At 43.9% G+C, this 24,251-nt stretch overlaps 1 protein-coding gene across 5 annotated transcripts; it reads left to right on the top strand.

Annotated features, from left to right (window-relative positions):
* The first annotated feature begins 2,736 nt into the window (after positions 1 to 2,736).
* LOC138956994 (uncharacterized) lies at positions 2,737 to 8,869 on the top strand. Of its 5 annotated transcripts, none has more exons than XM_070328176.1 (3): positions 2,737 to 2,965; positions 4,619 to 4,884; positions 7,102 to 8,869. In XM_070328176.1, exons 2-3 carry the CDS (start codon positions 4,620 to 4,622, stop codon positions 8,067 to 8,069), a joined length of 1,233 nt encoding a protein of 410 aa, XP_070184277.1. In that variant the 5' UTR covers positions 2,737 to 2,965; position 4,619; the 3' UTR covers positions 8,070 to 8,869. The 5 variants fall into 5 exon arrangements, with proteins under 5 accessions (XP_070184277.1, XP_070184280.1, XP_070184279.1 ...); XM_070328179.1 differs by having other exon boundaries at positions 2,737 to 4,884; positions 7,102 to 7,253; positions 8,105 to 8,869; XM_070328178.1 differs by having other exon boundaries at positions 2,737 to 5,663; positions 7,102 to 7,253; positions 8,105 to 8,869.
* The last annotated feature ends 15,382 nt before the right edge of the window (positions 8,870 to 24,251 follow it).

Below are 24,251 nucleotides of genomic sequence, written 5' to 3'. Positions count from 1 at the left end.
AGGCAGTAAGTAAGTAAGTAAGTTTCCTGACCTAGGTGGTGGGTTCAAGTGCTAGTCTTTCGGATGAGACGAAAAACCGAGGTCCCTTCGTGTACACTACATTGGGGTGTGCACGTTAAAGATCCCACGATTGACAAAAGGGTCTTTCCTGGCAAAATTGTATAGGCATAGATAAAAATGTCCACCAAAATACCCGTGTGACTTGGAATAATAGGCCGTGAAAAGTAGGATATGCGCCGAAATGGCTGCGATCTGCTGGCCGATGTGAATGCGTGATGTATTGTGTAAAAAAAATCCATCTCACACGGCATAAATAAATCCCTGCGCCTTGAATATGTGCGCGATATAAATTGCATAAAATAAAAAAAATTAAAAAAATAAAAAAATCCCTGCGCTTAGAACTGTACCCACGGAATACGCGCGATATAAGCCTCATATTGATCTATAGGACGGAATTGACGGCGACCTCTAATCCCATATGACGCCACAACAAAGCAGAGAGAGAAACGTTCCAAAAAAGAGAGGAACCAATCAGATGGAAGGCGGAGAAAGACTGACAAATTACTTGCACATAAAAACAAGAGTCCAGGTCGACATTGAGGAATTTTGCAAATGAGCAGCTTACACTTTAAAGCATAAAAATTACAGAAAACTACTTTCAGCAACGCTGGCAAGATAGAGTTAAATTCAACATTCTTTTTCCCCCTACGATTGTTTACACTTGATAAAGACAGAGAGAGAGAGAGAGAGAGAGAGAGAGAGAGAGAGAGAGAGAGAGAGAGAGAGAGAGAGAGAGAGAGAGAGAGAGAGAGAGAGGGGGGAGAGAGGGAGAGACAGACAGAGAGAGAGAAAGACAGAGAGCGACAGAGAGATATAGACAGAGGGAGAGAGAGAGAGCGTGGGCGGCTTTGGCAACGTCGAAGGGCCAGTAGGCCAAGGTTTCTTTTCTCTCCGCCCATCCTCCAAGTTCAAATACGAATTCTTTCAAACATAAAAGACAGCTTAAAAAAACTAAGCCAACCTTAAAGGCCTACTAAAGTGCAACATTTTTATTCGCCGAAAACATGTGTAATAGCAATCTGGTAAATGTTCCGAAGACCGTTTTGTAAAATTTTGCGTGGCTGATTTTTTATTGAATAAAAACCGATTCCGCGCACCTGTCCATTCTGCGAGAGACAGCCCCCGGTGCCAGTGACGTCATGAGTGTAACACGGCCTACAAGAGCAACATGGCCGACGGTGATAGTAGCGCTGCCACTGCTAGTACGTATGTTCCAAAAGAGATTCCATCTTCGAAGCAGAGAAGATATGGCTTCGCCTGTGCTGTCGCTGAGTGCAGCAACAATCATGGTAAGGGCCATACCATGCACAGGTTTCCTGATGATACCGAAACTCGGAGGCAGTGGGTCAAGTTTGTGCAAACTTCCAGAGCGAAGTTTGGGACACCAAATCAAAATTCGAGAATATGCAGTTTGCATTTTAACTCTGACTGCTATCCTGCAAAAGTTGCACTTGCAGCAAGCTTTGGATTAAACACGAGTTGTAGGCTAGTTCCAAAGTCAGTGCCAACAGTGCAGAAGCCATGTCGTCTGCTACCATTGACAGCAACATCACTTTTGACGGCAACGAAGTCAAGTACTGTCACCTCAGTATCCAGAGCCAGGTGCACTGTGACAGAATTGACAATGGCTATCACAACGCCGATTTGTACCACCACTGTGGGCCAAAGTGTGAGCAGAGGAGCTTTTGCTAAACGGGAACGCCAAAGGGTAAGGAGAACAATTATGAAGTTGCACAATGTTTGGAGTCATTACATTTAATTTCTGACAAATTTACATTCATTGTGCATTTGTACAAATGTCACTGCATGGTTTTCGCCAACTTTCTTCCAATATTATTCTTGTGTATTGACTGAGAATACTCTTACTGGACATGAAGATCAAGATATTTTAAAATTTCATGATCAGGCTGGCAATGCACCTGAAGAAGGAAAGACCGTCAGTATGAGCATTGATTATGAATATGAAGAGTGTTAGTGAGAATGTTAGTGTGGGAATGAGAGGGTGTATGCATCATGGTCAAGAAAGTGCACTAGCTATTAGAAAATAAAGTTTTGATGTTTTGTCTCTAAGTCGATGGGTGGTTGGTATAATTTTGGGGGAATGCTTTTGTTTGCAGGTTGTTGCAGACATGTTGGCGGGTGCGACTCCTGATATTCAGTCCTGTGATGATTCAACTGATTCACCACAAACTCATATTGATGTGATTGTGACTGATCAGCCTCTCAGCGATACCCTACATGTCAGCACTCAGACAGAGGTATAGTTCTCGGGTTGGCCAGTATAGATATGTTTGTTGTCACATTCAGTCTTGTCAGTGTTATTTTTGTGATTACACATCTTCTTTACATTTTATCAACTTAGCTAATATACTTCCTTCTGTTTTAGAACTGCTTCATGTTCTTTGTAAAATATAAAATAAAATCAATAAATTGGTGTGTGCAATTATCAAGCAACCAATTTGCAAATGAACTTATTCAGGCATGGGAATTGAAAAAGGTCAAAAAGGCTGAAAATATTTAAGTAATGGCCTTACTAGGGGGGTCCGGAATTTTTTTCTCAACAAAGAATGGTGCAATTTGGTGTCATCTGAGCTCCAAGTTTGCCATTAAATTCAGTTTTTAGAACCATTTTTGCCTCCCCCACTTAATTTTTCGGTGGACACTTTTGCTTTTTCGGCGGAACAAAATGATATTTTTGGGTGTGAAGAGAAGCGAGATTGTGGTGTATAGACGGTGCCAGAGCACAGGTCATATGCATAACTAATGAGCGGAATGCCGTCTTCCCATTGGCCAGCCGGCCCAAGATCAGTCTCTCTGCCATTTCTGCATCTGCGGTAGCCAGTGCCAGACGTCCCAAACAACTGTGCGAAAATTTTCAACGTTTCAAGGATTTTGGAAAGAGAAGGTACACGTACTTTTACCTTGTTTTGTTTTGTTTTGTTGCTTGATTGTCGAGAGGGGCGATTGAGATCGAAACAGCGGTAATAGGCTCGAGTGGGGCCAATTAGTTGTCTGCAAGGAAAGTTTGGAGTTTGGGAAACTGGGAGACAGCGTGGCACCGTAGGCAGAAACACGTGGTTTCACGTTTGCCGGGAGTGACACTCGAAGGAACGAGGGTGATAGCTAGGTAGACGGTGATGGTACAATTAGCTGACAGCCGTCAGTAAAAGTGTTCAGGGAGAAAAGAAGACAGTATCATCTTCTCCTGGCATTAAAATTGGTCCGAGCAGTGGCAACGCGAATCGCTCGGTCACGTGACTAGTTTCTTTGTGAAGAAAGACGGCGGGAGCGAAAATGTTTACAAGTTGTGCGGTGGTCGGGCACTCTTTCACGTGGAGGTTTCAGCGATTTGTGAACACAGATGAGGGGGTGCGGCCAGATTTAGGTTTTGATGGTTTTGAGCAGATATTCGATGGGAGAGGGGGCCGAAAAATAAGCGACGTTGAATCAATGCTAGAACAGAACAGGGCCATTTTCACCCGGAAAAAATGGGGAGTGATAGTGCTAATGGTGGGGGACAATAATATTGTTCCCGGAACGACACCGAATAAAGTGTTTCGTGAGCTGTGGCATCTGTGTGTGAGGGTGCAAACATTGGCAAACTCAGTAGTGGTGGTGTCAGGGATGACACAGAGATACAGTGGCTGGGGGGGTTTCAATGACATAGCCAGGGAGGTGAATAGGCTTCTTCATCAACAGCTGAAAACGGCACACAGGATAGTGGGTTTGTTCCCCCACTACGTGGCTTTCCCTCCAGCAGAGAAGTTTGCTCAGTATCAGAAACATTTTTTAGCAGATGGGATTCATCTGTCAGGGTCGGGGCACATGCTACTGTACAGAGCACTGAGAAAAGTTCTGTTGGACAGTCGGCATATAGACCAATGAGGTAAGAAGGTGTTGTGGTTGTTCAGCGGGTGAGAGGGAAGTGGGGGCTAATAGTGATAGCCGGTATCCTCTCGTGCTGATGGCAGAACCACAATAGGGGTAGATGCAGCACGGACGGGGTACCAAGGTTTATTCCCAGACTGAAGTGGTTGGGTTCTACCGAAGACGCCAGACGCAGAGCTTTGATGCCGGGAGTGGAATAGGATGGGGTATCCTTTCCAGCTTTTGGAGTGACGTCATTGTTGGTTCTGGTTTGGTAGAACCGGTTGTGACTTCATGGGGAATGTGTATTGGTACAGCCCGTGCTGCATGATCAGATTGACAGTGTTTTCTTAGGTGTACTCTCGTGCTGAGGGCAGAACCACAATAGGAGTGTAGATGCAGCACGAACGGGGTACCAAGGTTTATTCCCAGACTGAAGTGGTTGGGTTCTACCGAAGACGCCAGACGCAGAGCTTTGATGCCGGGAGTGGAATAGGAGGGAATATCCTTTCCAGCTTCTGGAGTGACGTCATTGTTGGTTCTGGTTTGGTAGAACCGGTTGTGACTTCATGGGGAATGTTTTATTGGTACAGCCCGTGCTGCATATATATAAAAAAAAAAAAAAAAAAAAAAAAAAAAAAAAAAAAAAAAAATAGGCCCCTGATGCTTAGTGGCCTTTGAAATGTTTCAGGATGTCGAAGCGTCCAACCAAGCGACCGGGGCGTCCCTCAAAGCAGCCCCCGAAGAGGTTTCGAGACGAGGAGGCTGAAGGAGAGGACGAAATGGGCGTGAAGGAGTCGCTAACCCAGCTCCTTGCTGAGCAGAAGGCCCTGAGGAAGGAGATTGCGGAGATTCGGGCCGCCAAGACGCCGGCGCCTGAGGCATCGCCCGCAGGATCAACCACCTCTACGGGTGGAAAATCCAACTCAGGCATGGCTGGGCACTCTGGACACTCCGGTGAGCAATCTAACACTAGCGGTACACAGGCGTGGGCAACCGGCAACCAGAAAATGTTGCCCATTGACCTACACGTGCCAAAGACAATAAAGGAAAAGATCTGGAGCGGTGTGGCGGTTAGGTTCGCAATACTCCTGCCCGCGGACCCGAAGGAAATGCTGGAGGAGGACTCGGATGAGGACGATGAAGACAAAAAGAAGAAGAAGAAGAAGAAAGAAAAGAAACTGTTAACCTTCACAGAGTGGGTGAAGGCCTGGAACATTTATACCACTATACTACAGGACAGAGCGAAAGAGGTACACAGGGGCCTGGGTGCCCACTTTGCTCGGGTGTGTACCCTGCATGAGCTGCAGGGCAATTGGCGGGACTATGACTACCGCTACCGGCTCGCAATTGCTGCAGGAGAAAGGGCATGGGGGGACAGCGACGCGGACCTGTTCGCCACCACCCGCTTAGAGCCTGCCACCCAGACCCATGACGGGGGAAAGAAGAAGCCGCAGGGTGGCGCAGGGGGGAAGAATGGAAGTGGAAACCCAGCCAAAGTGGGGGGCTTCTGCTTCCAGTTCAATGAACAGGGATCTTGCAGCCGCCCCAATTGTGGCTTCAAGCACTTTTGCTCGCAGTGTGGGGGGCAACACGCAATCCGAAAATGCAGCGCCAAAGGGCACCCCTTTCGAGCGGGACGGGGGGGAAAAGAAGCAGGAGAAGGAAAGAAATGAAGACTGGGGCACGGGGGCCACGCCAGTGAAGGCGGACAAGCTGGAAAAGTGGCTGGAAGGGTACGATCCACAGAAGAAGCGGGCTTTAATACAGGGATTCAGAGAGGGTTTCCGGGTAGGGTTCACAGGAGCCCCAAATAGTGTAGTTCAGAAGAACCTGAAGTCAGCAGAAGAAATGCCAGAAGTAGTAGAAGCGCACATAAAGAAGGAAATAGAAGAGGGGAGGTTAGTAGGTCCCTTTAGGCATATTCCTTTTACTCAGTTCCAATGTTCTCCAATCGGCTTGGTAGAGAAAAAGACGAAAGGAAAGTATAGGATGATACATCATCTATCTCACCCGAAGGGGGCATCCATAAATGATTTCATAGAGGAAGACATGGCCACAGTGTCATATGCCAATGTGCAAGATGCAGTACAGTTAGTGCAGACAGTAGGAAATACAGCATTTATGGCAAAAACTGATGTGGAGAAAGCTTTTAGGTTGTTGCCTATTCACCCTAGTGACCAAAACCTCTTCGTACTGAGCTGGCAAGGAAGTTTTTATGTTGATCTTTCGCTTCAGATGGGTTGTTCTTCGTCTTGTCACTTGTTCGAAGAACTAGGCACGGCTTTGGAGTGGATTGCTGTTCAGAAGTTAGGGATACCATTAGTGCACTACCTGGATGAATTTTTCCTTGCGGCAGTATCGAAGCAGCTAGGCAAAGAATACCTAGACAAATTTCTGGGTTTGTGTGAGGAAATAGGAGTTCCCATGGCACCTGATAAGACGGAGGGCCCAGAGACGAGGTTGACATTCCTGGGAATAGAGATAGACACAATCGAAAGAGAAATTCGGCTGCCGGTGGAAAAACTCACGAAGTGTGCCCAAGAAATACAGAACCTACTACAAAAGAAGAAAGCAACAGTGAAGGAAATTCAGTCGGTCATAGGGTTGCTGAACTTTGCTTGCCAGGCAGTGGTGCCAGGGAGGGCGTTCTTGAGGAGATTGATCGACTTGATTAGAGGCATACGCTCTCAGCTATTCTTCGTGAGGCTGAACCAAGGGGTGAAAGAGGATTTGAAGACTTGGCTAACTTTTCTGCAGTCATTTAACGGGAAGTGCTTTTTTCTCATGAACAAGGAAGTATCCTCAGAAGAGCTGGATTTAGTGACGGATGCATCCGGGGCAGTGGGATACGGGGCTTTGTTCGGTAGGCAGTGGTTTCAGGGTAGGTGGTCCGACTGGTGGCGACTCCAAAATATCACCCTACTGGAATTGTATCCTATCGTTTTGGCTCTGGAGACATGGGCGCTGGCCTTTCAGAACAAATACTTAGTCATTCATACAGATAATTTAGATTTAGTATCCGTAATTACTAAGCAGACATCAAAAGAACCCCTGGTGATGATTCTGGTGAGACAATTGGTCTTGTGCTGTTTACGGAACAATATTGTTGTCCGAGCACAACACATTGCGGGTGTTGACAATGCAATTGCTGATGCGCTGTCTCGTTTTCAGATGACGAGGTTCCGGCAATTGTGTCCACATGCAGAGCCACTTCCGGTTGGGATTTCACCTCTGCCAGAACAATTGGGGGGGATAGGCGACTAGGAGAGCTGTTGACAGCCTCGTACGCCAAAGGGACACAACAAGCATATAGAAGGACCTGGGTGAGCGTGACTAGTTTTTTGAAACAGAGAGGGTTTTCTACTTCCTTGCCAATGAGCACTGCAGCGGTGTGTCTGTACATTGGTTCGTTGCATGAGGAAGGGAAGGCGGCTTCAACGGTGATGTCCGCAGTTTCAGCAATCAGTTGCGTCCATAAATTGAATGGGTTAGGGGATCCCACTATTGATTATACTGTCAAAAGACTACTGCAGGGGTGCAAAAGGGTGGGTGACAAAGGGAAGGATACAAGGTTGCCCATTACTGTCCCTATCCTTAACTCAATTATGGAGAAGAGCGAGGTGGCCATTGGGGAGAACTACGAGAAGATACGTTTCCGGGCTATGTGCACCTTGGCCTTTCACTCATTATTGCGGGTGGGGGAAATGGCGGTATCCCGGGAACCAGAAAACGTATTGCATAGGGGAGATGTCCGACTGGACGGACAGGCATTGACCATAACGTTCCGCAATTTCAAATCTAGCGCAAAACCAGTTACCCATACCGTAGAGAAAGCCAAGGCAGGCGTCCCATGCGCGGTAGAGGCCATGCGGGCCTACATGAGCATTCGTGGGAACGCAACGGGGCCGTTGTTCCGAGCTATGTCGGGGCCACCCATAACGGCCAGGGAATTCAACGAGCAACTACAGTTGGTTTTCCAATTTTGTGGCCTGCCCAAACAGAACTTCAAATCGCATAGCTTTAGGATTGGGGGTGCCTCCCACATGGCTCGGAACGGGGCATCGGACGCTCAAATCCGTCAGGCGGGCAGATGGTCTTCTAACGCTTTCTTGTCTTACATCAGGGTGCACAACTGGTAGATCAGGTAAAACGTAGGGCTTCTCTCTGTGTGCAGTGCAACAGAAAGGGGGAGGTCAGGCACATGTCTGCGTGCAGTGCAGCAGAACATTAACATGGGATCACAGGTGTGCAGTGCAGCCTGGGATTATAAGAAAGTGTGCAGTGCAACTTTCCGAGAAAGGTCGATTTTGATTGGTGGCGGTACCTGATGTGAGTCATCAGGTGGTGGCGCGTACCGCCGGATTGGTGGTGAATGACAGACATTATGTATTTAATCGATGTGCTTTAATTGGGCTAAAACACAATGTTTATTGTTTTTTAGAGTTGCCAATATAAGTTTTTTGATGATGGTCTAATGAGCGGATGCAGAAAGCGGTAGATAAAGGGAAGTAACCCGGTGACCAGTCTAGTAAAATTTGACAGCTTGTTGGTGAAGCTGGAAACAAGAACAAAAAACAGTAAGCTAATACATAGTGGACAATGCCATCTATGATGTGTAAGACAATTTTTGTTCTTGGTGAATTTATGCAAATGTACAACCCAATGTATATGATTATGTCAATCATAGTTTTTGTGGAATTTATGAAAATATTCCACTGATTTTGTATGCATTATCTGCGCTGAAAATGAACGACCTGTGGTGTCGACCAATAAACATTTTCAGCGTAAACTGGCAATGAACGTTTCATGTGGTTGTGGTGGTGACTGTGGCGCTGGCTGGCGCTGGCTGATTGTCCGGTTTCGGAAAACTTTTTATCTTAAATTCTTGTCTATCCTCGCACATCTGAACATGCAAAAATGATTTTATGCACAGCATAAATGATATTTTTGGGTGTGAAGAGAAGCGAGATTGTGGTGTATAGACGGTGCCAGAGCACAGGTCATATGCATAACTAATGAGCGGAATGCCGTCTTCCCATTGGCCAGCCGGCCCAAGATCAGTCTCTCTGCCATTTCTGCATCTGCGGTAGCCAGTGCCAGACGTCCCAAACAACTGTGCGAAAATTTTCAACCCCACCGCCATCCCCTTACTCCACCATAACGTAGTTGTGTGGGCGCGTACCGCCGGATTGGTGGTGAATGACAGACATTATGTATTTAATCGATGTGCTTTAATTGGGCTAAAACACAATGTTTATTGTTTTTTAGAGTTGCCAATATAAGTTTTTTGATGATGGTCTAATGAGCGGATGCAGAAAGCGGTAGATAAAGGGAAGTAACCCGGTGACCAGTCTAGTAAAATTTGACAGCTTGTTGGTGAAGCTGGAAACAAGAACAAAAAACAGTAAGCTAATACATAGTGGACAATGCCATCTATGATGTGTAAGACAATTTTTGTTCTTGGTGAATTTATGCAAATGTACAACCCAATGTATATGATTATGTCAATCATAGTTTTTGTGGAATTTATGAAAATATTCCACTGATTTTGTATGCATTATCTGCGCTGAAAATGAACGACCTGTGGTGTCGACCAATAAACATTTTCAGCGTAAACTGGCAATGAACGTTTCATGTGGTTGTGGTGGTGACTGTGGCGCTGGCTGGCGCTGGCTGATTGTCCGGTTTCGGAAAACTTTTTATCTTAAATTCTTGTCTATCCTCGCACATCTGAACATGCAAAAATGATTTTATGCACAGCATAAAAAATAATTCGGCGGAAATTTGCCTTTCGGCGGACAATTCCCATGTCTGCTTATTCTATGATTACATTACTATTCGCTATGTCATTATCATATATATATATTCCCCTTCCAGATGCATTGCAAAGTAAAAAGAAACAAGAAAGTTCAAGTCACTCCAAGGCCTTCTTCTACTGCAACAAAAAGTAAGTAAAACAAAAAGTAGGTAAATCACTGTTAAAATAAGGTTCAAGTCTTGTTAAAAATATTATTTTTAAACTGTAAAAAAAAAAAAGGTGATTGGGCATTCAATCATGAAAGCATCAGACCATCTTGCACTGTGGTGTTTGTCATTTTTATTTTTTCACATGCACACACTTGAAGTTCATGGTTCATGATTTGTGGCATGGTTCAAGTCAGAATAGCTAGTCAAACATTGGAACACATACATTTATGCTCTTTTCGACACTCACACATGTATGCAATTTTCCGTTAAAAAGGTGTGCAGTGTGATTTACGACAAAGCCTACCAGGAATCAACAAGGGTACACAATGCTGCATTGATGTGTATAGGAGCTGAGACAGGTCACCCGACAATGACAGTGACCCACCTGGCAGTGACCCAGAATCTCATATCAGCGAACCAGAGCAGGATGATGAATATACTCCATCCTGTGATGAGGCAGTTGATATGCACAGCGAGGACGACCATGAAATGGACTGGTAAGCCTAATTGAGTAGAAATCTGTACTTTTTACTCATTGAGCAAGGGCCCTCAACAATTCATTTACTACAGTGATACCCCCTTTTTGGACCCCCCCACCCCCCCTTTACAACGGAAAATTCTCCCCTTTAACTATGTTAGATCGACCTAGTTTTCTAAGTTCGGTTTTTTTTAGATCTTTAAATGATTCCACTGTTAATGATAGAGAGATAGAAATTATATTGTGTTGCACTGTTTCAGGACCATTCTTGCTACTCTGCATTTTAACGAGAACAGCAACAGGGAGCAGGCAACTGATGGTGCGGGAAAGGCTCGATTCAATGTTGGCTTCAGGAAGTCCAAAAAAGACTATTCCCTCCGGGAAGTGAAAATGGATTGCACTTTTTTTAAACAATTTTGTCAGTTTTGCACGCAAAGACTTTATGTTGTCATTCCGGCAGTCATTTTGCCTTTTCATGTCAAACAAGGAGGTATACAACTTACAAGCATGAGAGAAAGAAGCTGCATGAGTATGAAAGTCAGTGCCTCAAATAGAGGAAGAAATAAGACTGAATCCCTTTTTGATTGAAATAAATGTATTGACTTGTTTTAAAGTTCAAGATCAAAAGCCCACACATAACAAAAATATACAAACATACGTGCAAAAGTTTTAGCTAACTGTGCATTGCTATTTTTTTTAAAAGGGGTCATTAATAGCAGTCTTTGTGTATTTTTGCAGCATATGTGGAGAGACTGATGCTGCGGGTTGTCGATTTGACATCCAATAACACTACTCAGGAGATGGAGCGATACATCCAGGAACAGCGAGGCGCTCAACCGTTGCCACCACCACTCTGTGCTGATTTCGAAAAGCCCAACAAGGTTGAGGCAGTCGCAGAATTCAAGTCTCGATTCAGCAAATTCTAACACAACAGTATGTAGGGGAGGCAACCCAGGATGCAGAGTAATACAGTTCACACCTTCTTCCCCCATCACAGCTCCCATCTCCTCTATCTCGGTACAGCAGCAACACTCCTTGATTGTGTCCATAACACCACAGTTCCCACACTGGCACCTAATAAAAAAAAGATAGCACAGAATAATTTATTTGTGCATAAGATCACATTTCTTCATGCTCAATAAAAATTAAGTTGTGCATTGTTTAAACATCTTCATTTTGCTTTGAATTATTTGTGTATACATCTGTGTGCATGTGTGCTGAAAAATCGTGTGACTGATTGACATGCCGAGGTGTAAAGCCACTTTTTTTTAGAATAATTGCAACAAAAAATGTGAGCAACAAGCAAACTGGTCATGCACTGTGCAAACTGCAATGACAATCATTAAGGAAACCAAGTTGACACTTTTCATCATTCATGTGTCAGCCTTCTCTCATTTTTACACTAAAGACACACTACTTCCAGTAATCACTGTTGTCCATTGACATGAATAAATGTTATTTGGATTAAAATAACCGGGCTGACGTCCTGATCACAGTCACAGACGCATCTTTAGTACTTTACGTACAGATTGCAAAATTATCTGCACATCAACTGAAGATTGACAAAATGAAAAGCTATTCTTTACAATCGCAACTGTCGTCGCTAGTTCAAGATGATCAAAATCAGGGGTTTGCACAACAAAAAACAATACAGAATCTCAATCGTACGGTGTGATGTGTATACATACCAATGCGTTCCCTGACAACAGACGACTACGAGTCGACCTCCTCTGCTAGTCTTTCGGTCTTTCGTCTTCATCACTCGAACCAACTGGTATGGATCTATGCCTATCGCTCCAGAATACGGTGGTTCCGATGTTTCCAACTCCGATTCAAAGTCACTGCTTTCGCACGAAAGCTGCAACTTGATTCAGACTCATCATCCGCGTTTGTGTACTCTACAGTCTCTGGTAGCCATCAACCACACATGACGTCACTGGCAGGGGAGAGAAGCAGTAGCAAAAAATTGTCTGGTGCTTCCCTTCTCGCTGATTACAGGTGAGATTGAGCACTTTCTCAGGCCGACTACGGGTGATCGGAGCGGAAGAAATTGTTTTTATGGGGGCGAGGACGCCCCCATTCTATACGGATAGTTTAGAGGTTGACCATGGGCAGCGCCATTTTGTTGTGAAATACGTCATCAGTTTGTGTACACAGGAAGTTGTGACATCCGTCACCCTATGGGAGGGGTGAAGGCAACATTGTTCATCTGTAGAAAGTTGTGAAATCCGTCACCCTATGGGAGGGGTGACGTCAAAATTGGTCATCACAGAGTTTGTGTAACACAGGAAGTTGTGAAATACGTCACCCTATGGGAGGGGTGACGTCAAAATTGTTCAACAAAAACATGATATGTCGCATTGTGCAGGGTCAACTGCAACAAACTCAAACCGAGCCATTCATTCCTATTTGTATTTGAGTGACTTATATACCCGACATTTTTATTTCTTATTTTTAGCACAGGTGTAGGAAAAATCATGAACCAAAATGTTATTTATTTTCTAATTTAACATTTTTTTTACAAATATGACCATGGTCTTTTAAACATACAGTGACATTAAACATTGTTATGTTAAAAAAAAGAAAAAAGAAATAAAGCTTTTGTGCACAAATCAGAAAATACATTGTACATTTTACCTACAGGCCAAACAGTGTCTGTTGGCGGCAGAGGGCCCAGCAAGTTGCTATTTTTAGATCGATTAAAAGTTGTCAAGAACAGGCGCTTACATTTGGATGTGTCCACTGATAGTAGGTTTGGTTGTGATCAATCAGAATGATGTAGGAATAAAAATGTATGACAGTTTGGTATGATGACATGTAATTCAAATATGCTGAAATGTAATATTATACATGATATAATATTATTATGGCTGTTGCCATGACCATGAACCCCAAGAAAGGTTTAATGTTATGTAAAATCAAAATACCAAAATCAAGCACCTACTAATCTGGTCTACGGTGCGGCTTGGACCAAAAAAGGATGGACACGCAACTCGCTCAGCCAGCCAGCGCTGCGAGACTTACAGCGGCCAACTTCGCCGCGGCGCGCTCATTGGCTAAGTATTGAACTTGCGTCAAGGCCGATGCGCGTAGATTCCCAGAATGTTTACTTTCGGTTAGATTCTTCGACAGCATTCGCAGAGGTGACTATGCCGTATTGTGTACCGCAGTCAGAAGTAATTTATTACTTTTGGGAGTTTAGTAACGTGATATCAGTTTTCAATTGTTCGTTCACTTATATTGCTTTCAGATTTAACACACAAGAAACAGTAGCACGGTTTTCGTTGCGAAAATGTGCATTGGCAGTGCTACGCGATCGAATTGTGTATTATGTACACGCGGTGTTCTTCTCAGGAAAAGACCGAAGCGACATGTGACGTCAGTCGTTCAGCCCGCGAGCGGTGGGATGGGGGGGTTCACATGGTTTGTTTGTTTCAGAACCACACCCATATACACACATTTCACATGTAAACCATTTGTCCGCCCCCTGTCGATATTTATCGACTAAGTTCCTTGTGTTTAATATATTTGGTATCCTGTTATGCAGCTCTTTCCATTGAAGCAATAAAAATGTTGCACTTTAGTAGGCCTTTAAAGAGAATCAGAAAAATTTTTGTTAATGAAGCGCTAACCTTAACGCCTAAAGGTTCGGAGGCAAAACGATGAAGGTTGATGGAAATGTCAGATACGAATCTGGAACAGTCCAAAACCACTACACGCTTGAAGTTTTCTTTAAGAAACCAGAGAGAAAGAGAAAAAATGAAAGAGGCCATCAACAAAAAGAAGAAGCTGAGTACGACTTGGGAACTAAATGTAGAATAGCCCGGAATCACACCTGCGCTTTGGTTATAGAAATAAAACCCACATCAAATATAAAATACAATTGAGGCCGAGGAGAAAAGAATAGAAGGCTACGGATTGGGATATGGACCAGTTCAGAATCACGCCTTGATTTGGGAAAGAACTAAAAGGCAAATGACTAGGCCAGAATGAGAAGCACGACACATCCCTCCCGCGAGGCAAGGACCTCACAAGAGAGAGAAAAAAAGAGGAGTTATTTCCATCCCTGGAATCGGCAGACTAGGTCGCCCGAAATAATCGGCGGAGTGAATGAATAAGATGTGCTGAAAGCCCGCGGCGTCATCACCCTCTCCCCCCCCCCCCCCCCTCTGTCTCCCTCTTGGTCTCCGTCTCTCTATTCCTCTTTGTCTTTCTGTCTGCCTGACTCTGTCTTTCTCTCTTTCCCTCTTCTTTTCTCTCTTTCTATCTCTTGACTCTTTCTCTCTCCACCTCATCTCTCTGACTCTGTGCCCCCCTCTCTCTCTCGCTCTCTCTCTCTCTGTGACGGTGCCTCTCTCTCTCCCTCTCTCTCCCTCTCTCTCTCTCTCTCTCTCTCTCTCCCCCTCTCTCTCTCTGTCCCTCTCTCTCTCTCGCTCTCTTTCTCTCGCTCTCTCTCCTTTTCTCTCTCTCTCTCTCTCCCCCTCACTCTCTCTCTCTCTCTCCCCCTCTCTCTCTCTCCCCCTCACTCTCTCTCTCTCCCCACCTCACACTCTCCCTCTCTCTTTCAGTCTCTCTCTCTGATCGTCACAGAGCTACGTCTGTGATAGCACTGGTGATGCCGCTGCCCTACAAACGCTGCATTGAATCCCTACAAACGCTGCATTGATTTCAGATGGTACGGCGTGTACGTACGTCCCTCGGCGGCTTCCCTTTCCTGTTCCGCCTCTCACCAAAGACCTCGTGAGACTTTTATCGACAAAAGGGCAAGATGAAACAAGAAAAAAATGCTACGCAAGAAACGATCCGTCCTGCTGAACTATTTCGGGATGTGAAGCTAAAAAATCGTTGTTGGTTCTTTTCTAGTTCGCATTCCCGTGGTGGTGCACTGAGCTTCAGGAAACGCACGTCAGAGCTGGACTTGCATTGGGAGTTCTCTTTTTAGTTCCGAATTAGGGAGTGGTCGTTAACGGTTCTGGCGTTTCTGAACCCCCCCCCTCCCCCTAACCCATCTTCACCCTACTTTTGCTACCAATTAATTTTCCCTTTTTTGAACTTTGCCGCAACCGCGTTTTATTTTCAGGCTACAGCAGGCGATCAGTTGGAATCCGTTCTGTTGCTAAATTGGGTGTTCGCCGGGGAAAGATCCAAAAGGAGCGCTGGTTCCAGCTGTGTGCCGATTGCAGGCCGAATGAGTCGTCACGTTCAGGACAGCGTGCGAGGCCTTGGCCACGTCTATAGGCCAGTAGGCCAAGTTTTTTTTCTTTCTTTCTAGCCGCCCATCCCTCCACGGTCCCGAATTAAACCCCGGTCCGATCGAATGCAGTGCTGTCTTGTTTTAGATCTCGCCTTGTGTCCTTCGATTGTCCAGAGCCTTCTTTTTATTCTTTCTCTCTCTCTCCCGCCTTCTTAGACGACTAGTTTCTCCTGGTATTTTGGGTGTGTGTGTTGTAATGAACCCCACCAATGTAACGGCACGTGAAGCCCGCATGACAGCGCGACCTCAATCACACGCTTCCAAGGTCTTGGGATGTCAGCTTGCTGAGACTGTCAGTACCGGTGGTGCATACAAGGTCACCATGCACGCGCCTCTGACCGGGTCAGGCCAAGCCTCATTTAGAACGAAGAGGTGTATCATCTCCTTGCCTAGTTCAGCCTCGACCCAGCCCCGTAGGTGTCATACACACACAGCGGAGATGACTAAGCGATCCACTAAATCATAAATCGATGGCAGCCCACGCTTCGTCGATTCATCTATCGGTACATGAATCGGAGTTGATGATGTAGCGGAAAGCCAAAGTTCAGGTCAGAAATATCGCTCAACGCGGAGCCTGTGACCGTGACAGTAGAACATTTTTCTTTTTCATTTTCATTACTTTATTGTCCCATCGCTGGGAATTTCGGGTCGCTTCCTCCCAGTGGAAAGCTAGCAGCAACAGAGTTGCGCTGCCCAGGTGTCTGCGTGTAATCAGCCACCTGAACTAATGGCAGAATGACCATTACAGCCATTGGTAATTGTGCTGGCCCCGTATTCTTGAAAAAGCTGTAACTCATATACTGGCCTGTAAAACCACTTACGCTCGATAAGTCCGCTAAGTGTTATTTATGAAACACCGGTAAGTCCTTACCGGAGTGTCTCCGAGCTGTAAAGTTAGAGGACCCATCCCCCTCCTCTAAAGTCGCTACCTGTCAGTAACTTCACCAACACTGTCCTTGTCACTTTTTTTTTCATACGTTATTCAAACCTTCCATTTTCAATAAATCTTGTTCAAATATTGTTTGTAGATTTATGTCCCTCATGGACACATATTGGTGTCATTTAAGCACCAATGCATTGCGGACAAATACGAGATACTGCTCGCAAAAGATTTCAACCGATGCTCGATCATACCGGCTTTGTGGTGAAAGCGTGCTAGCGTCTTCTTTAATGCATTACAGTGTTCGGAATTTTTCATCCGATTCCAATCGCCATCTGGCCGTACTTTTTTTTTTTAACTCTTTGTCATTTGTTTCTTTTTGTTTCTTTCTTTCTTTATTTGGTGTTTAACGTCGTTTTCAACCACGATGGTTATATCGCGACGGGGAAAGGGGAGAGATGGGATAGAGACACTTGTTAATTGTTTCTTGTTCACAAAAGCACTAATCAAAAAATTGCTCCAGGGGCTTGCAACGTAGTACAATATATTACCTTACTGGGAGAATTCAAGTTTCCAGTACAAAGGACTTAACATTTCTTACATACTGCTTAACTAAAATCTTTACAAACATTGACTATACAAGAAACACTTCACAAGGGTAAAAGGAGAAACAGAATCCGTTAGTCGCCTCTTACGACATGCTGGGGAGCATCGGGTAAATTCTTCCCCCTAACCCGCGGGGGGTTTATTTTTGTTTATTTTCTTCACGTTGTAATATCAAAATTGCTTTTAAAAATTAATTTTATGCAGGAATTATTTTCTTTTTAAAAATCTTTTGTTACCATGATATTAGTTTATTGATAAAGTTTGTTAATTTAAACATGTAAACATTTGATTGAAAAAAGAAAAAGACCAATGAAGAAGGATGCTCGCCGCTTGAAAAAAAACCAAAAAAGGTGAGAGAGAAGGCACACACAAAAATAACGGTAGCAGCCACCTGCATGCAACTGAGGTTGAAAAAAAAAGAAGAAAAAAAGAGACTCCCCGTGTTTTTATTTCATTCAGTTTGTTTGGGTTGTTGCTATTGACTATGAAACTGACACGCCAGCGAAAACGCCGGTAACGCGTGCGCAGTGAAGAGCAAGCATGGGGAATCTCCTATTCTAAAAATAACCAACACTGGTAGCTGCCGACCTTCCGCCAGACTTACATGAATACCGGGGAAAAACAAATAATTACTGGGCAGTAAAAATAAATACTGGGCGGTAGTTAAACGACATTTTGATTTTGTAGGACACAATGTTGCAGCTTTTTCAAGAATATGGCCCTTGGTGTGGATAACATTGATACGTACATGCATACACTCCTTCCCAATACAATACACGAATACACAACAACATAAAAGGCCAATATAGGCTTAAAATTAGAACAAGTCAAAATCATCACTAACTAACATTGCTCTCATCATCATGTCTTTAAAGTAGATGTAATGTACGGATCCAAGGTGGCACTGTGGCGTCAGTTCTGTACTGATGACGCACAGATTGTTCACCCCCGTTTCCTGGGTTTTCAAAAAACAACAATTAGCTTTTTTTTTGGTCGTGGGAGGAGTAGGGCAATTTTTGGTTACAGCCACAAGACCCATAAGCGGTAAATGTATTGGTTTTTTTTTTAAGCGATGAATGAAAACAAACAAGCTTATGAGACAACCCCAGCAGTAGCCATTATGGAACACTGTCCATTTCCAAGATGCGGAACTTTGAGAACTGCAAACGGACGATGTGTGTGTGTGTGTGTGTGTGTGTGTCTGTGTGTGCAGTGTGTGTGTGTGTGTTTGTGTGTGTTTGTGTGTGTGTGTGTGTGTGTGTGTGTGTGCGTACGTGCGTGCGTGCGTGCGTCCCTGCGTGCGCTCGCGCGTTTGAATATACATAATTCTACTCTGATTGATCCTCAAGTTAACAACCTATCGATATCAGGATTGCTCTTGTGAGACGTTTCCATCCGCCTACTGGAGCACCGTTTACTGTAACCTATATCCCCGAATCCGTTCTGAAGGCCATGTGGAGTTCTTGCATACTCTTCTGATGCAAAGAATAAACCGAAAGTTTAGTATTTACGTCAACAGGCTGATAAAGGGCTTTTAACCTTTGAGGACTATTCTATCGCAATGAAGATATCAAATATCCCATTCATGAGGCTTACGTCAAGAAAAATAAAACTGTTCAGAGAAACTGTCATTCTTGACCTTATCCCTTGGTTCTATGGCTCTTACTTAGCAATCTTCTCTGTCTACGAAAAGGTTAACAGGCTGAGCAAGTTGGAACGAGTTAGCACCAGTAATGCACACAAGGAACTTAGTCGATAAATATCGACGGGGGGCCGACAAATGGTTTAAATGTGAAATGTGTGTATATGGGTGTGGGTCTGAAACAAACAAACAAACAAACCATGTGAACCCCCCCCCCTCCCCCCGGGCCGCGAATTTGCGATTCCTAAACGCCCCACTGATGAACGACTGACGTCACATGTCGCACGCGGTGTTTTTCCGGAAAAGGCCGAAGCGGCTGTGACGTCAGTCGTTCAGTGGGGCGTTCAGGAATCGCAAATTCGCCCCCGGGCCGCAGGCCTTCGATGTAGTGATTGAAAAAACAAGGATGTTCTCAAATGGTTCAATTCTCATTTGATAAAGTCTTAGAGAAGTACAATAATTATTGTTGCCGTCAAAACCTTGCAAGGCCTCAACAACTGACCACAGGCGAAGGTATCGTCCACTGGACTACTACTATCACAGAAAGACTACAAGGTTCGTCACTCACCTTCGAGTCTTCTCGCGATCCTTGACGCGAAAATAGCGATCAAGAATTTCGTACCTAATAATAACCCCATTTATTATCTAACTCCTTATGTTCCCAATACTAATGAACAACGTAAACTAACGATCACATCGAAAGTAAAAGAATATGCTTTGAAAGAAACTCCTTCAAGAAATACGACAACTTCTTGACGACAGTCAAAATGATGTCAACTGATATCGAAACTTTGACGTAATTATACTTCGGTTTTCCGACAATTCATAGGCACTTGCTGCATCACATAATTAGATAAACCATAGGTGTCTGACGGTTTTCACAAACAACACATGACGGAATAACACGTTATTTGTGTAGACTTGACTAACTTGCGTAAATTTCCGCAACACTCATCGAAAAACATGTTCCATATACACTTTAGCTGAGTTTATTTTAGCATTTTCAGAACTTACCTCGGCAACTTCGTCCATGTGTACAATCGACACCGGATATGACATCCCCCTGATTTCTGAAAGGCCATGTAAGCGTAGGTTCCTAAATGCGAGAGGCCGCTACCTCGTAATAGAGAGAAAGAGCGGAGAGAGAGCTAGTTGGCGGTCCAGGATAAATGGTCTATGCACAAACTCAGTGATGACCAATTTTGCCTTCACCCCTCCCATAGGGTGACGGATTTCACAACTTTCTACTGATGAACAATGTTGCCTTCACCCCTCCCATAGGGTGACGGATGCCACAACTTCCTGTGTACACAAACTGATGACGTATTTCACAACAAAATGGCGCTGCCCATGGTCAACCTCGAAACTATCCGTATGAATGGGGGCCTCCTGGCCCCCATAACAGAGTCAGTTTATTTACACAATGGCGCAGAAACTGTATATGCTTTGAAGAAGACTTGACACACATTAAAACGTCTTGCTCTCTCTGCACAAATCTGTTGTCATCATAACAAATCCATTTCACAATTCCATTTCACTTTACGGCGTGCTTTTATTCAACATTGAACAAATGTTGAAACTACATAATATCTGTAGTGCATTGCCACTCACAGACGCCGGTATCGATCAATTCTGATGAAGTGCGTCTACACAAAGATACAATTGTAGTGACAAATAGGATTTGAAATCTCACTCTTACACCTACGCTGATACTAGCTAAAGGTGACCCGATTCGTATTTTTGAAGACATAGGAAAAGTGTCTTACTTTCGCTAACTTCAAGAAGTCAAAGGAGAGTGCACTCCATGGAGTATGATTATCTATCTAACACCGGGGATGACAGTTTGGTTTCAACAATGTTATTCAAATAATTACAAATAACAATGCCGCATACAATCAAGTAAATGGAGCACAACAAGCTTAGCTTATAAACGTGCTCTTAAAAGCAATATCATATCTGATTTGGCGGAAAAATACAACGTTTGTGGAAAGGACAAGGGGATAAGGGGAGGACAGTTTGCAAGCAGGGATGGACACGGGTAAATTAACTTTATGTGCAGACTGAGAGACAGTATCCATGTCCCAACCCCTGTCACCGCTGTGGCACGTAAACGATCTCGGTCATTCTGCCGTAAGTGCAGGTGACTGGTTACATCTGGGTAGTGCGACTCTGTTGCTGCTATAATTCTACGAGGAAGCGAGGCGGATTTCCTGGTGATGGGACAATGAGCTCTTTTGGGGTGATAACGCGAGACAACTCCTGTGATCTTGCCGCGAGGTGGCGCCAGTTACCAGCCGAAAGAAAGAAGGGGTATAACCTCACCAGAACCGACCATTGTCTGTTTACCGTATAAAATGCACGACTTACACACGAACTGTTACCAAACCGATATGCTATTTGGGACCAATGCAAGGTTTGTTTCCTTTCTCGTGTGATCTTGCTGCGAGGTGGCGCCAGTTACCAGCCGAAAGAAAGAGGGGGCATAACCTTACCAGAACCGCCCATTAAAGTTATGACAAGAAAAGAAGCTGTTATCCCCTGTAAAAAGCCAGATAGATCTGTGGCGGTGAACATAGTGTACGTGAGAAAGAGTACCTTTACTATCACACTCAAAATGACAGCCCCCATGTTCACAGCTTTTTTTGTTTTATATACATAGCCGGGTTTCCCCGTCTCGTATGCCCCTAATGGCTTTGCCGTGAGAGGGCGTAAAACTTAAATTTCCCCCGTCTACTCATCGAGGACAAAAACGTTCTGAAAATAGCAGTTATTTCTTTCTGGATCTTTCTTATTCTTTAATTATTTTTCTTATGTACTGAAGTAAAGCATAACATCACCGTTGGTTGGGAACTTTTTTTCTTTCTTTTTTCTCGTTTTCTATCTTTCTTCTCCTTTCTTTCTTTTTATACTTAGTCAAGTTTTGACTAAATATTTTAACATCGAGGGGGAATCGAAACGAGGGTCGTGGTGTATGTGCATGTGTGCGTGCGTGTGTGCGTGTGTGTGTGTGTGTGTGTGTAGAGCGATTCAGACTAAACTACTGGACCGATCTTTATGAAATTTGACATGAGAGTTCCTGGGTATGAAATCCCCGAACGTTTTTTTCATTTTTTCGATAAATGTCTTTGATGACGTCATATCCGGCTTTTCGTGAAAGTTGAGGCGGCACTGTCACGCCCTCATTTTTCAACCAAATTGGTTGAAATTTTGGTCAAGTAATCTTCGACGAAGCCCGGACTTCGGTATTGCATTTCAGCTTGGTGGCTTAAAAATTAATTAATGACTTTGGTCATTAAAAATCTGAAAATTGTAAAAAAAAATAAACATTTATAAAACGATCCAAATTTACGTTCATCTTATTCTCCATCATTTGCTGATTCCAAAAACATATAAATATGTTATATTCGGATTAAAAACAAGCTCTGAAAATTAAATATATACAAATTATTATCAAAAATGTTTTTCGAAATCAATTTAAAAACACTTTCATCTTATTCCTTGTCGGTTCCTGATTCCAAAAATATATAGATATGATATGTTTGGATTAAAAACACGCTCAGAAAGTTAAAACGAAGAGAGGTACAGAAAAGCGTGCTATCCTTCTCAGCGCAACGAATACCCCGCTCTTCTTGTCAATTCCACGGGCACTGCCTTTGCCACGGGCGGTGGAGTGACGATGCTACGAGTATACGGTCTTGCTGCGTTGCGTTGCGTTCAGTTTCATTCTGTGAGTTCGACAGCTACTTGACTAAATGTTGTATTTTCGCCTTACGCGACTTGTTTACATTTAGATAAGTTTAAATTGACTAAATGTTTTAACATAGAGGGGGAATCGAGACGAGGGTCGTGGTGTGTGTGTGTGTGTGTGTGTGTGTGTGTGTGTGTGTGTGTGTGTGTGTGTGTGTGTGTGTGTGTGTGTGTCTGTGCGTGTGTGTGTAGACCAGGAAAGGACATTGCAGTTGGACTCACAAGTCAACAGAAACTGCGTGCAGCAGACATGGATCTGTTAGTTACGATGTTATACAATTAGGTTGTTGCTGTGACCAGCGTTTGTTTGTATTTTGTTTGTTTGTATTGTTGCTCTCGCTGTTATTGTGGGTTTTTTTGGGATGGGGGCCGTACGATAAATCTTTCTCGACTTTTAGGTAATACCGGTTACCAAAATCACCTAGCGCAATCAACGAATTCAGGAAAATAAAACATTCGCAGCATGAACGTCGCTCCTAATCGTATGGCCTGGCGCTCACTTTTACAGATTCAAATACACAAACATAACGGGGGAAAACTAACACGAATGGCCGACAGTAAAGAGCTTATCTCATTTTGAGCTTCCAGATGTCATCGAGCCCTTTGTGAAAGGAGGGTTATTGGAATGGCGGGTGTTATGGATCATGTTTTGTTTCGTATTGATCGCCAGCTGTTTTTGTTTTTTGTTTTTTTTAAGAATAATTTTATTTTTGCGTGGTGGTTGTTTCCTGTGCCGTTAAGGCTTGGCGCTCACCTATATAACTTCAGCAGGACAGGCGGCGCACTGCAGATCATCCCGTTGCGTGAAAGGAAAACAGGCCAAATACTCGTCATAATCCCTATCGCAGCATCAACAATATGCAGTGCGTCGTCTGTGCCGCTGAAACTGCGCTGTTATATTCTGCCCTTAAGGCCTGGCGCTCACCTATGTAACTTCACCAGGACAGACGACGCACTGCAGATCATCCCAGCCCGCTACACGTTGTGTGAAAGGAAAACAGGTCAAGTACTCGTCATAATCCCTATCCAGCTATCGCAGCATCAATGATAATTATGCAGTGCGTCGTCTGTGCCGCTGAAACTGCGCAGGTATATTCTGCCCTTATCTAACAGATGCAGTTCCAGTTGACTTGAGAGTCCGACTGCACGGTCATGTCCTGCTCCACGTGCTATAGTGCAGTAACATGGTAGTAGCTTTTTATTGTCTAGAGAAAACTGTCACTTGGAACCCAAACCGGTAGACTTGACCGGTTTACGATGCCTTTTGAAGTATTGTCACCCAAAAGCCGGCAAAATACCGGTGTATGATGCCTTTTGAAGCATGTCCAAATACAAACCTGTAAATTACCGAACATGTTCGGTGAATGCGGACTCAATCTCGTTGAAATCTGAATTCTGAGCTTTCCCGTTGTAAAGATATGGCTGTTCGCAGCACATAACACATCACCAAAGAAACACACACACACACACACACACACACACACTCACACACACACACACACACACACACACACACACACACACACACATGAATGCACATGGACAGTTTTTTATCACAAAAATCAAGCATTTTACAGCGACTGCCCTGAAGATAAAACGATCCAAATTTACGTTCATCTTATTCTTCATCATTTTCTGATTCCAAAAACATATAAATATGTTATATTCGGATTAAAAACAAGCTCTCAAAAATAAAAATATAAAAATTATGATCAAAATTAAATTTTCGAAATCGATTTAAAAACAA

The sequence above is a fragment of the Littorina saxatilis genome, unplaced genomic scaffold (genome assembly GCF_037325665.1).
Source record: "Littorina saxatilis isolate snail1 unplaced genomic scaffold, US_GU_Lsax_2.0 scaffold_999, whole genome shotgun sequence".
NCBI lineage: Eukaryota > Metazoa > Mollusca > Gastropoda > Littorinimorpha > Littorinidae > Littorina > Littorina saxatilis.
This window is presented reverse-complemented; position numbering and strand designations above follow the sequence as displayed.

Coding starts and splice junctions, on each gene's coding strand:
- LOC138956994 (XM_070328176.1), top strand. CDS start 4,620: ATGTCGAAGCGTCCAACCAAGCGACCGGGGCGTCCCTCAAAGCAGCCC. Junction 4,885..7,101: donor TGGGCACTCTGGACACTCCG/GTGAGCAATCTA, acceptor TCTCGTTTTCAG/ATGACGAGGTTCCGGCAATT.